Source organism: Serinus canaria, chromosome 1 (assembly GCF_022539315.1).
Source record: "Serinus canaria isolate serCan28SL12 chromosome 1, serCan2020, whole genome shotgun sequence".
NCBI lineage: Eukaryota > Metazoa > Chordata > Aves > Passeriformes > Fringillidae > Serinus > Serinus canaria.
The window spans coordinates 44,883,625-44,895,796 of NC_066313.1; the positions used below are offsets into that span (position 1 = coordinate 44,883,625).

General features: G+C 35.5%; 1 protein-coding gene across 4 annotated transcripts in view; it reads left to right on the forward strand.

The window, feature by feature from the left end:
• NUP58 (nucleoporin 58) overlaps positions 1-12,172 on the forward strand; it is a 35,627-nt gene that overhangs the window by 11,808 nt on the left and 11,647 nt on the right. For all 4 annotated transcript variants that reach the window (XM_050980815.1, XM_050980825.1, XM_050980819.1 and 1 more), the window contains exons 9-13: positions 318-492; positions 1,756-1,835; positions 2,465-2,583; positions 4,694-4,776; positions 7,626-7,827. In XM_050980815.1, coding sequence (XP_050836772.1) covers positions 318-492; positions 1,756-1,835; positions 2,465-2,583; positions 4,694-4,776; positions 7,626-7,827 — 659 coding nt within the window. The remainder of the gene's footprint in view (positions 1-317; positions 493-1,755; positions 1,836-2,464; positions 2,584-4,693; positions 4,777-7,625; positions 7,828-12,172) is intronic.

Consider the following 12,172-nt stretch of genomic DNA (forward strand, 5'->3'; position numbering starts at 1 on the left):
GTATTACTGTATATATAAAATGTTCTATATATCTTAGTTTGTCAGGGGTCAGCATAACATTTTTAAACACTTACTATTTAAAATTGAGGAATTTGGGGAAGGGGGATGACGTTTGGTTTGGTTATTTACAGTATTAGCGTGCTAGGAGTTAAGATAGTACTATGCCATACAGTAATTTTTTTGTTCAGTACTTGGTTTTGGAAAAATAAATTTAATAGCTATTTAAATAATGTGACCAAGAGGTAAACATGTGGGTACTTCAGGTTCATTATATTATGTTTCTTTCCTCCCCACCCCCATTTTTTTACCTTCCCCAGGAAATTTGTGAAAGAACAAAAACAAGTTCAGGAAGAAATTAGTAGAATGTCCTCTAAAGCGATGCTTAAAGTACAAGAAGACATTAAAGCTTTGAAACAACTTCTCTCTGTAGTTGCCAGTGGATTACAGAGAAACATTCTTAATATTGACAAGCTGAAAGTTGAAACTGCACAGGTATAATTGAATATAACCTTTGTTATGTAGAGTTTGTATGCTGATTATTTCATATAGGATAGCTAGCCTTTCCTATCAGTCAAGTTAACATGTGTCCCAACTAAACAGTTGTAAACAGAATGAAAAATTGAATCACGTCTGGTCTCTTTGAAGTTACCAGGGAAAACTGAAATCTGTGCTGTCAATATTTTCAGATAAGTACAACAGCAGTAAAATTACTTCTATTTAGGAAAGCGTTCCATTGTAGCAAAGGCAACAGACTGGAATGCGTGTCCACTTTAGTTCAGGTTTAGTAATACATTCAGATGCTAATGAAAACACTGTTGTAACAACATGATGGACTCTGGAGCAGCAAAAATACAAGGACATGTTCTTCTGATGGCTTTGGAGGAAAAAAATACCAGATTACCCTATAATGTTTCAGGGGCCAAAATTTCTTGATTAGAAATCAAGTATTCATTTAGGGAATTTGAGTCACATCTCTGTCCACCAGTCTGTGTCTGAACTGTGCAGACAGTTTGATCTCAAGTTCTGATGCAGATGCTTTTCAAGTTCTGTACCACCTTTTATTTCAACTAGCAGGTTAAGGCTGCTTGCTATATAAATAAGTGATAATTTATTCTCAAGTAAAAAATTTGATGTTTTTCTTTATTTTATTCTATAGTTGCACCTTTTCAACAGTTTTCTGTGAAAACAAAAGATAGTTAATGATATTTTTCTATTTCTGTACATAATGCAGTTGAGTATAATCACAGAACCAGGCACTAAGAAATTCTTAATGGTAAAATTATTAGGAAGTATTAAGCAGAAGTGTATGCTGTAATTATCATCTATAGTATTATAATTTCCATAGAGAGGCATTTTTCTAAAGTGGTTTATATTTTTTAAAAAGTCAAAATAATCTTTTTTTTCCTATTTTTTTCTCTTTTAGGTATGTTGCTTTCTTGTACTTGACCATTGCCTTTTTCCCTCTCTACCCCTCAATAATTGCAATATTTCTGAAGTAAAATAAAAAATTGTCTGACAGTTTAATGCAGTATTTTCTCATCTTCTGAGCACTTAATGTGCTTTCAGTATGTGCTATCTTTTGTTCTGTCCCCAAACTTTTGTTGGTATTTACGATTCTCCAACTTTCTGATAGTCAGTTCTTTGGATAAATTCTGATCAAATTTTATGTGAGTGAATAGTAGAGTCCTAGCATTTTTATTTTTGAACACTTCATGCAGAACCTTATATTTTATTAATTTTATCTTGTTTATTTAGGAGCTAAAGAATGCAGAAATAGCATTGCGAACACAGAAAACTCCTCCTGGTCTTCAGCATGAAAATACAGCCCCAGCAGAGTAAGTTACTGTTATTCAAAGAAAATAGTCACTAAAACAACTCAGAGAAAAGGAAAATTGAGGAGACCTTTTTGCAGCCTTTCAGTACTCAATAGGGGCTTGTACAAAAGGTAGGGACAAAGTTTTTAGTAGGGCCTATTATGACAGGGACGATGATTTTAATCTGAAGAGGGCAGATTCAAGGAAGAAACTTTTTCAATGAGCATGGTAAGGGTGGAAAAAGTTGCCCAGTGACAGGTTGGATGCCCTGTCCCTAGAAGCATTTAAGGTTAGAATGTCCTTGCTTATGGCAGGGGATTTGGAAGGACCTTTCAAGGTCATCCAGTCCAACCCAACTGTTTAAAGATTCTGTGAACTTCCTAATACGATTTTTTCCCCTGCTTCTTGTAACATTTATATGGAGTGCTTCATAAAATTGGTGTTTTATTTCTTCACTGAAATTATCTTTGTGTCTTCAACATGAAAAATAGTCTTCACTCCTGTTCCAATTGTAGAGTGACATCAGCAATGTCATTCAACCTAACTGTGCAATTAATTGAACAAAAATTGGCAGGTAACAAAGATCAGGTAAAAAATTCAGACAAATTAGTCAAGTTTAATAATATAATTTCACTGTATTACTCATCTAGCTACTTCAGAATCTTGGTCGAACAGTTTGAAGTACAGCTGCAGCAGTACAGGCAACAAATTGAAGAACTGGAAAATCATCTTGCTACTCAAGCAAATAATTCACACATAACTCCACAAGGTAAATATTTCAGTTCTAATCTTTTGTACATGAAGAATTTAGCAAACTTATAATGAAAACTTAGTGATTAGTGTTTCCCCTCTTTCATTGCTTTTGGGTTTTCTCATTTAATGTATTGAACAAATTAGTGTTCAGATGAATTCTGTAGTTGTTCAATGTAAAGATTTGGAATTAGAAGTTCTGTTCATAAGGGTTCTTGAGCTATTTAATATGGATCCATTTCTTGAGTTGTGATTTTTAAGCCTGTTTGTTTTTACATCTGCATCTCCCTCCCTTCAGTGTCTAGCTGATGTCTGGCACCTTCGGGCTTACACTGGGCCTTCTGGCAAGACAAATGTGGGTGCCTGCTCTGTCAGTACTGCATCAAAATGAGAACTTCTCCTTAGTTTGGAGCCTGTTGGTATTGCCTTCAGCTCTGACCAACTGAGATCATTTTGTCTTGTTTGCTGCCACATCATTCAATCTTGAGAAAATCTCTCTTGTCAAAGAATGCTGACCTCTGGACAGTAGTCTTCTGATTGTTTACCATTCCTGTGGTCATAGACAGTTTTATCTGCTAGGCCATTATAGGTATGGGTCCTGCAATTAGCAGTGATTTCATGTGCTTGTCTTTTTGTGCTAAATGCTACTTGAACATCTTGCCATCACAGATGATGCATAAATTTTATATGGACTTTATATGTCAAAAAGCAAGAGGACTGTCTAGATCTGGCTTCCATAGTGAAAGACCTGCTGAATCTTGAGGGTCCTCTATCTTTGTGTGACCTTCTTGTCTATCAAGACTATGAGAAGGATGCCTTCACAGATTTTCCTAAGGTTTTCAGCAGTTTCTGCTGTAATCAAAAGGTTTCTTGCTTGTGTAGGCAAGGTTCAATCTATTGTGTCAGTTTGAGCATATTGTCAGCAATATCTGGTGATCTAGTGAACATTCTATTGCATATGTAGCTGTTACCATACAGAAAAAACTTCTTTGCCATGCAGGTTTCCATGACTCTCAATGTCCTGAAAATTTCGAAATATCTAGTAGTTAGTATCAACAAATTGCCTCCAGACTAATTTGAAACTTGTGACCAGTCTTCCTAGATACTGCTTCCTCCACAACCCTGTGGGCTGGCATGAATTGATTCTACAGCTTTCGTATTTTACGAGAGTGAAATTCCTCTATGGAGAGGCAAACATTTTCAGTTTGAGAATCATTGCTAGATCTATGCATCTTCAAGAACTTGATAGCTACTACATGCATTTCAGTGTACATATATCTATATGTATTTGCATTCAGGCTATGTGCATCATTCAGAGAAAACACAGAAGCTGATCTTTTCACAATGGAAGAACAACTTCAGTACTTTTCTGTCCTCCATTTTGGTACTTTGTTTCAGTGCTTCTATGAGAACAGCATTTTTTTGTGTGCAAATACCTCATTCTGCCAAAATCTTTGGGATTTTCCCTTTGGTGCTAAGGTTTTGCCTTAGCATTGGGTCAATGCCCTGAAAATACTTTTATATCTGTGTGGGAAATAGGGTATCCTGAATAAAAGGCAAGAAGCTCCCTGCTGTGTTTCTCTGATTATGACATGCTTGTCAGTAGAGCCAGATTAGGAGATCCTGTGATGCTTATGAATTATGGCTTTAAAATGTAAATAAAGCTTCCATTCTACTACTCCTGAAAAAATCAACTGAACACTTACCTATGTTTTAAGTCGGAAAGAGTGGAAAGTATATACAAGTGCAAGCAAACCTGATATAACTGTATCTAGGTAAAAGCCAGTGAGGTAAAAACTGTTCCTATCTAATTAGGTTAAAATTACTTTAAATACTACTTTTTGGCTATTCTAAATAATAGAATCTTAGGAAGCTCTTTACCATGTACATAAAAATAAAGCTGAGAAAACAGTACCTGTCAAAATGAACTTGGAAGCCCTTTTGAAAAGTAATGCTTGAATCATTTGTGGTACCCAATTTCTGGGTCAAGTTTCGTATTTCATGCAATTGTTTTTGTGTTTTGTGTGGTGTACGGATTTTAAGTGATCTTCTTACTTTGGTATAAACACTAAATCTTTTCTTGTGATAATGAGATTGTTACTTACCAATATTTTATGTGCATCTTACAGATTTGTCTATGGCTATGCAGAAAATCTATCAGACATTTGTAGCTTTAGCTGCACAACTTCAGTCAATACATGAAAATGTAAAGGTATGTTTTGATGTGTTCCTGTGTTTTTCCTGTATGACTCTAAAAGGTCATCTTCAGGTGGTTTTGTTTTGGGTTTGTTTGTTTGGTGTTTTTGTTTTCGGGGGTTTTTTTTGTCCTTCTGTTATAATTACTGCTTTTACAAATTTTCAAACTGTCCTGGAGAAGTGCTTTGATTAAAATCTAGCTTTTGTTCAACTGAAGTTGCATTTAAAGTATTTACTAATAGGGATGACGTCAACTGACCACAATCATTTGAGTTACAAAATGTTTTTCATTTAACTCCTTTCCTTCTAATTGTTGACCAGTTTTTAAAATATCTGTTTGCATGATCATGCTTGTATGTTTTGATTTTTGCCCAATGACCTCTTGATCACAAGCAAAGATTATCTAAATCTGCTCTTGCTTATATAGGTAACAGGAGAAAAAAAAAGTGAGTTTCCATATGTAAGATTTTTCAGCATATCAAAGAATGTTGGTTAAAGTTGTGTTCTGTTCGTTTATTGTTTTTAAACCTGGATTTCAGGGTAAGTAATATTTGTAGAAAGAAAAAGAAAAGTATCAAAGTTTAGGTATCAAAGGTCCTAATTAGGCCTGTTTTTTCCATCACAGACAAGGGCTCATTCCATTCCCATTTTCCTGTTTACAGTTCTGAATATGTTGACAAAATGTCACTGTCCTCCAACCCTTTCAATCCATGATTTTTCTTGAAAACATCAGAATCCTTCTTGGCTACATAAAACCAAATCAAAACAAACCAACTTGAAGAAGAGTACAAGTGTTTGAAATTGTTTCTGCTAAGTGACTTCCTTAACAGAAATAGCTCTGTTAAAACTTCTGCTGGTTTCCTTCTCTGAGCTTCTTCTGCATAGCGTTGTTAGTTCTCTAAACATCTGAAATTTTTTACTTTTTCTGAATAAAGTTCAAAAATACTTGAAGGTCTTGTATGATCTTGATTCCTTACATTGCATTGCTTCTGTCAGCATAGATACTCACTGGTTTACAAATACCTGCCAGCAGGTATTTGTGCTGCTCTTAATTCAGTTTTGCCCCCAGGTGTAGAATGCATCAGCTTGTCTGTATTTTCAGCAAAATTACCCAAAAGGTTTCCCAAATGTGATTAGGGCTTGTGGCTTCTGAGATCTGAGTGTAGCCTGAATTTGTGCAGTGGTCTTTGTGATGATACATTCTTGTTGTTCTTAAGTACGAACAGCTCGATTAGTGTGCAGATGCAAGCCATAGCATCTTCAGTACCTTGTCAGTGTGACTGAACAGAAAACACCTTTCTTCATTTGAGTAGAATTCTGTTGCCTCAAATTAAGGGGGTGGTTTGAAGATTTTTCTTCTGGGAATTTTTTTTTTGAGATTTAATATAGTGGGTGAATATGGATACTGATATTTTGGAAAGCATTTTATAAACAAAGCTTCAAAAAATGGAAAGATGTGTATTGCTCAAGTGAATCTGTCATTATAACCATCTGTTTTAGTTTCTCAGCTACAAGATGCTAGAAGGAGAGAGCAGTTTTGAAACTGATCTCTGCCTAACCTGATGGTTGTGATTATAGTTTGTGGAAGGCAGAGCTGTGATCACAGTTCATTTCTTTGCCTGATGAAAAGTAAGTGTGCTTGGGCACAATTTGAGTAGGTTATGTTATTAAAACATTCAGCATAGCATAGCCTTAAGAACTGCTTTATGATTTCTAACGGCTTTTGTAAACTCTTAGGGCAGTCAATATGGTATTGTATTAAATCCCATTAGAATTTTACAATTGTCTTTTCTCTCCAAAGGTAGCACTTCTGATGTGATAGTGAGGGCATTCTTTGTGTGGTTCCTGCTGTTGCTGGTTGATCTGGAATTATAGGTGTTGAAAGCCTGAGTCAGAATTTTTGGATTGCAGACTCCTCTTTGAGGAAACAAGCATATGCTTAGCCAGGAACACAGGACCATAGTATGCCTTCCATAAACTGGAAACTGTTGTCTTTTAATAAATCTATTTCATTTCATAATTTCCTGTTATAAGATGGAAATAATTATCAGTTATCTAGTTAAAGCTTTTTATTCAATTTTTCTTATGCAAGATATCTGTAGTTTCCTCATGTATGACAGACAGAAATTGCTCATTGTGAACAAGCCAAGCTGGGCTATTGCCACAGAAGGTGGTGGAGTTTTGAGGGAGGAAAAGGGCAGAGGTAAGGGAAGGTGTGGCATCATGACACAAGAGTTTTGGACTTCCTGTTACCTTAAGGCAAAATGATATGTTGCATTTGGACTGTGTTACATTGCTAATGAAATGCATCAGAAACAAGAGTGAATTCTAAAATTTTGGTAGCTTCTTTAGCTTTGTGGTAAGAAGAAATGCAAGAGTGAAAGGAAGGAAAGAAACACTGATGAAGGTGATACGAAGCAAAAGCAGAGTCTGTGGTGAAAAGGTAGCACCGAAGAAAAGTGTGTTATTTTATAAGCTAGTAATGTGGCTTTATTTTTGCTCTTGTATCAGCTAAGTACAGTGATACAAATTGAATTGTGATTATTTGCTCCAACACTGAAAGACTTAGGCTGATATACTGAATGGTATCAGTTATCCTCAATGGCTTTGCAGAATTTAAGTATACAACCTGTTCTGGCTGTGGCTATTGCAAACCAGTTCTTTCTATCTCATAGCCTGGGAAGGTTTTTTGGGTTTTGGAGGGAGCTTCTCATTTGTTTTGGTGGCGGTGTTTGTTGGTTTGGTTTTTTTTGTGGGTTTTTCTTTTAGGAAATGTTATTTATAACTCAGTGTTTCTTTCCTTATTAAGTCAAGGCTTTGTGTCTGATACATGGAACTAAAATGACTTCCTCCCATCCCCTTCAGATGCTCAAAGACCAATACCTTGGCTACAGGAAAAGCTTTCTGGGAGATGCCATGGATGTGTTTGAGGCAAGACGAACGGAAGCTAAGAAGTGGCAAAGCGCGCCACGTGTTACCACTGGACCGACCCCTTTCAGCAACATACCAAATGCAGCAGCCGTTGCAATGGCTGCAACACTTACTCAGCAGCAACAGCCTGCTACAGGTCTGAGTGCATTCAAGTTATAGATATTAGTGTTATGACAATAGTAAATTCATGTAACATTTTCTATGAGGTCTTCCTTTGTGTTAGACTAAAAATCTAAACGTTGTGATGAGCGAAGTTACTGATACATAGCCAGTAGAAAAATGCAGGGTAGACTTAGCAATAATTATACAACAGATACTTAATCTTGTGAATTTACTTGTATTAGTGATACTTACTGTATTGTTCTAACTTACCCCTTGGAATGTGAGTCTTCACTCTTAAGTAACATCTCTGAATACACATAGTATAGCCTCTTTCCAGAAGTTGTATCATTGCAGTAAATTATTTTAAATTGGAGAGAATATCTAAATGCATACTATCTTTTCTTTATGTAGAACTAATAATGCATTTTTATATAGCACTTTGGAACTGTAAAATGAAAAATGCTGTAGAACAGGAAGGATAGTGAAGCAAATCTCTGTAGGATAGGAAGACAAAATCTGGCTTATTTTGTAGCCAACTCTTTTGTCAGTATGATGTTGAAGCATTTTGCTGGCCATTCTACTATTGTGAATAATTAGAGAAGGTAGAGTGGGTCACTGGTTTTGACTGTGCATGTGAGTAGGAGGAAGACCAGAACAGAGGAAATGCATGACCCACTGCAAATAAAGAATGGATACATGTGGCAAAGGAAATAATTTAAGGCACCTTAATTGACATTGTTATACTAACTAACCCTCTCTGAGAGGGATTTCAGAATACAGACAACCAAATTTATATGTCACCAGGGAACAGAAATAAGGTCAATTCCATTTAATTTTACTTCAACAGGGATATATATCTATGTCAGCAAATTATGAAAAGTATCGGTAGCTTCATTCTACCTTTAATTTTCTAAAATATTATTCACATAGGTGTACTGAAAGTGCTTTCTCTGGTCTTGTAACAGCAGTGATATTTTGAATGATGCTAATTAGAGACGTATGCAGCAATCATGTTAAGTTTGACACAATATTTAATTGTCCTTGCCTTTTCATAAGACAAATACAATATGCTTCCAGCCCTCATGCTTCTAAACTGCAGGGAGATGAGTTTAAATTATAAGTATGCCAAACTACTTTGAACAGAACCCAAAATCTTTGTGAAATACTACTTATCAGAATTTCAGTCATAGACCACAGTTTTTTTGTTGTTGCTTATGTTAATCCATTGAAATTTTGTTGAGGTAGCATCTTCAAAAGAGTTTGGCTTTTAAACAGAAAAGATGAGTTAATGTAATATTATACTTCAGATGTTTTAATACAGATAGTAGTATTGTTGCACCCTGTTTGTGCAGCCTGATATTGCCAAAGTAATTTACTCTTCATCTTTTTCCTTATCTTACATTTGTTTTTTTAAAGACTCTCCATGGTCATTACAGGATTAGTTGTTTATGAAAGTCATACATTTGGGATGTCACATTTAAAATCATTCCTGGGTTTTTATGAAATGAAGTGAGGAATTTGAAGTTCCTGAACTTCCTAGTCCAGATTCAAGAGAACTGCTAATAACTTCAGTAAACTTATGCCATTTACGGCATGACTTTGTGAATATTCTCTTAGTAATAGGAATGAAGAGAGGAGGGGGAAAAAAAAAACAAATGGCAGAATTGGCCTGTACCAACATAACTGAGGTAATGTTACTCTATACCTTGAGATATTTTGTAACATTTTGGAGTGAAAGGAACCAATGGGTGTGTGTGAAGGTTGGTTTGTGGTTTGTCTCTTTTTTTCCATTGTTGTTTTGACAGAGTATTTCAAAACCCAAAATTGTGCCAACTATAAGTGTGATGCAGATAGAACAAAGCCATTAACTTATATCAAACATACCAACAGAAGTAAGACAACAATATTTTTACTACTTACTGAGTTGGAATACTTCTACACTCTGTGCAACTCACTGGAGGACCTGAAGAAATAGATTGATGTCCGGAGTGGCACTTAAAGAATACTTGAAACTCTTTAGGGTTAGATGAAAGAAAAAGGTTCTTGGAGTTCTCTCTAGAGAAAAAGTAAAATTAGTCAGTCCTAAACTATTTCAAAGATACCTTGAAGTCCAAAAAGTTTGTTAGATGGGAACATTTCATAGCTTTCCTAAATTAGTCATTTCAGTGCTTGACCTTTTCCTAGTTTCAGATTTAGGGTGCCACTTTCTGTTTTGGAGAAGAATCTGTTCTTTCAGTTTGCAGGAATCTTTAAGGCCTGCTTCCTCTTCATTTCCTTTTTATTGCTTGAGTTTTCAGATGGCCATTTGCTGTAGTAATGCAAATGCTGCATGATTTAGTTTTGTATTATGTTGTTATGAATTGGATATACTATCTACTAGAAGTTAAAATCATACATATTTCTTTGCAAAATCTGGATCTTGAAGGGTAGGATAGATGAGGGATGGGAAAAGGTTCTGAGAAAAAAGGATATGAAAAGAGGTGTATGTAAAGGGAGGGGTAAGGGATGTCTGTGTAATACCTGATCTGCCATTGTTGGTTTTGAAGATGCAAATTAAACAAGAAAATTAATCTGGCCTTTATAACGTTCTTGATGAAAAATGTAATATATAGTACTCTAGTATTGAGGGATCAGGATGCTTAGTCTCTTTTTAAAAATATTTGATGTTTACATGGTTAAGTATTTAGTAAGTTTAACTTAGAGTTAGTTACTGTACTTTGTCTGGAAAAGATAAATAATAATTTATTTTACATTTATTTTCCGAAATCAAAAGTTTAGTAGCTACATCAAAGCTGTGGGATCAGGAAATGTTTCCCAGTTCCTGGGTGTGGGTATGCACCCTGTGTTCTCTCTCTATGCCAAGATCTTTCTGGCTTCTATTGAAATAAAGCCAGTGAGTCCTGGCCATATGAACGAAAGGGAGCAAAAATGCACTCCACTGCTCACCTGGGATGGATAATCACAACATCAGGCCTGTGGTGTGCACATTAAAGTACAATTTTTGTGCAGTTTAAGCTAGAATTATTGAAATTATGCTTAGGTTGTGTACAGACAAAACTTTTCTCCCTAGTTTGGCACTTTCGCTCTGAGCACAGCTTTTTTGGTAGCAGCGAGGCTCGTCATGCTTTTCTGCAGTAGCAGATAGAGTTTTAAACATTGCCTCATCTGCACCCTCATTGAGCAATCTTGAACAGTGTGGAAGTTACAATGGTAGCGGCTAACCTACCTATTTTTGTTGATGGGCTCACAATATAAGATTTCAAAGGAAATTAAAGCCTAGTGCACCGAGGCCTGTAAATGTGTGAGGCTGCAACTGATGTTTTTCGGGTAAACTAAACTGTCTTAAAGAAATGCTTTTCTTTAGGCTCACCTTTTCTCATATAGAAATAACCCCCTAAGAAACTCACTCTCTCCTTTACTGGTGAAGTACAAAGTTAGTCAAACCATTATGAAGCTGTTAGCACACTTTATATTTTGACTTAACTCAGTGTAAGACTGAGTTAAGACTTTCTAATGGGAAAGAATACTCAAATTTTATAGCACTCAAACTTTTTATTATGTGGTTTGATATTGACTTTGGTTATCATCCAGTGTATTACTTTGTCATAATCAGGTCTAAATTGTAATGCTAAATTTACTCGCTGTTTAGACCAGCTGTAATTTAAAAAATTGCAGAACATCAGTAGGAAATCTGTCTGACCTGTTTGGCTCTCTGTAATGGGTCCTATTCATTAAACTGAAGTGCTCTACAGGGCAAATACATCACATCAAGTTCTAAAATGTTAAAACACTTGTTATAAAGAATTTGTCTTGTACCTGTAATAGCCAAAAGTGCCATTTTTCTCTTGCCAATACTCTCGGCTTCAAGGAGTCTTACTAATCTTTTGCTATTGAAGATTGTTTACTTACAAGAACTATCAGCAGTGGTGATACCTTCAGAACATTATGGTACAAAATCAACAAATATCATATGCTGTTGCTCAATAAAAGTTTGTTAGCCTAAGGCATAAGATCCTGTTTTATATGATCTGAGGTGTTTTAGTATAATGTTTTATACTGGCTCTAAAAAAAGCATGTTGCATTTGGTAAAAAGCTTGGCCTGGAGGACTGTGGTGTTATGTTTATAACGTCTTCCACTAACAGTGCCTCCTACTGAGATAGAAACCTCTGTACTTGAGAAGGAACTGGATATGTGGTTTTGGGTTCTTTCAGTTAATTAGTTCACTGACTTGTGTAGGGGGTTTTGGTTTTTTATTATCAATTTTTTTCTTATTTTTTAAGAGCTGCTAGGTAGATGTATCAGTATTTAAACTGGATGTAAACAACTTTAGTTTGAAATCTGTGGAAATCTGTAATTGCAACATCTGATATACTTTTTT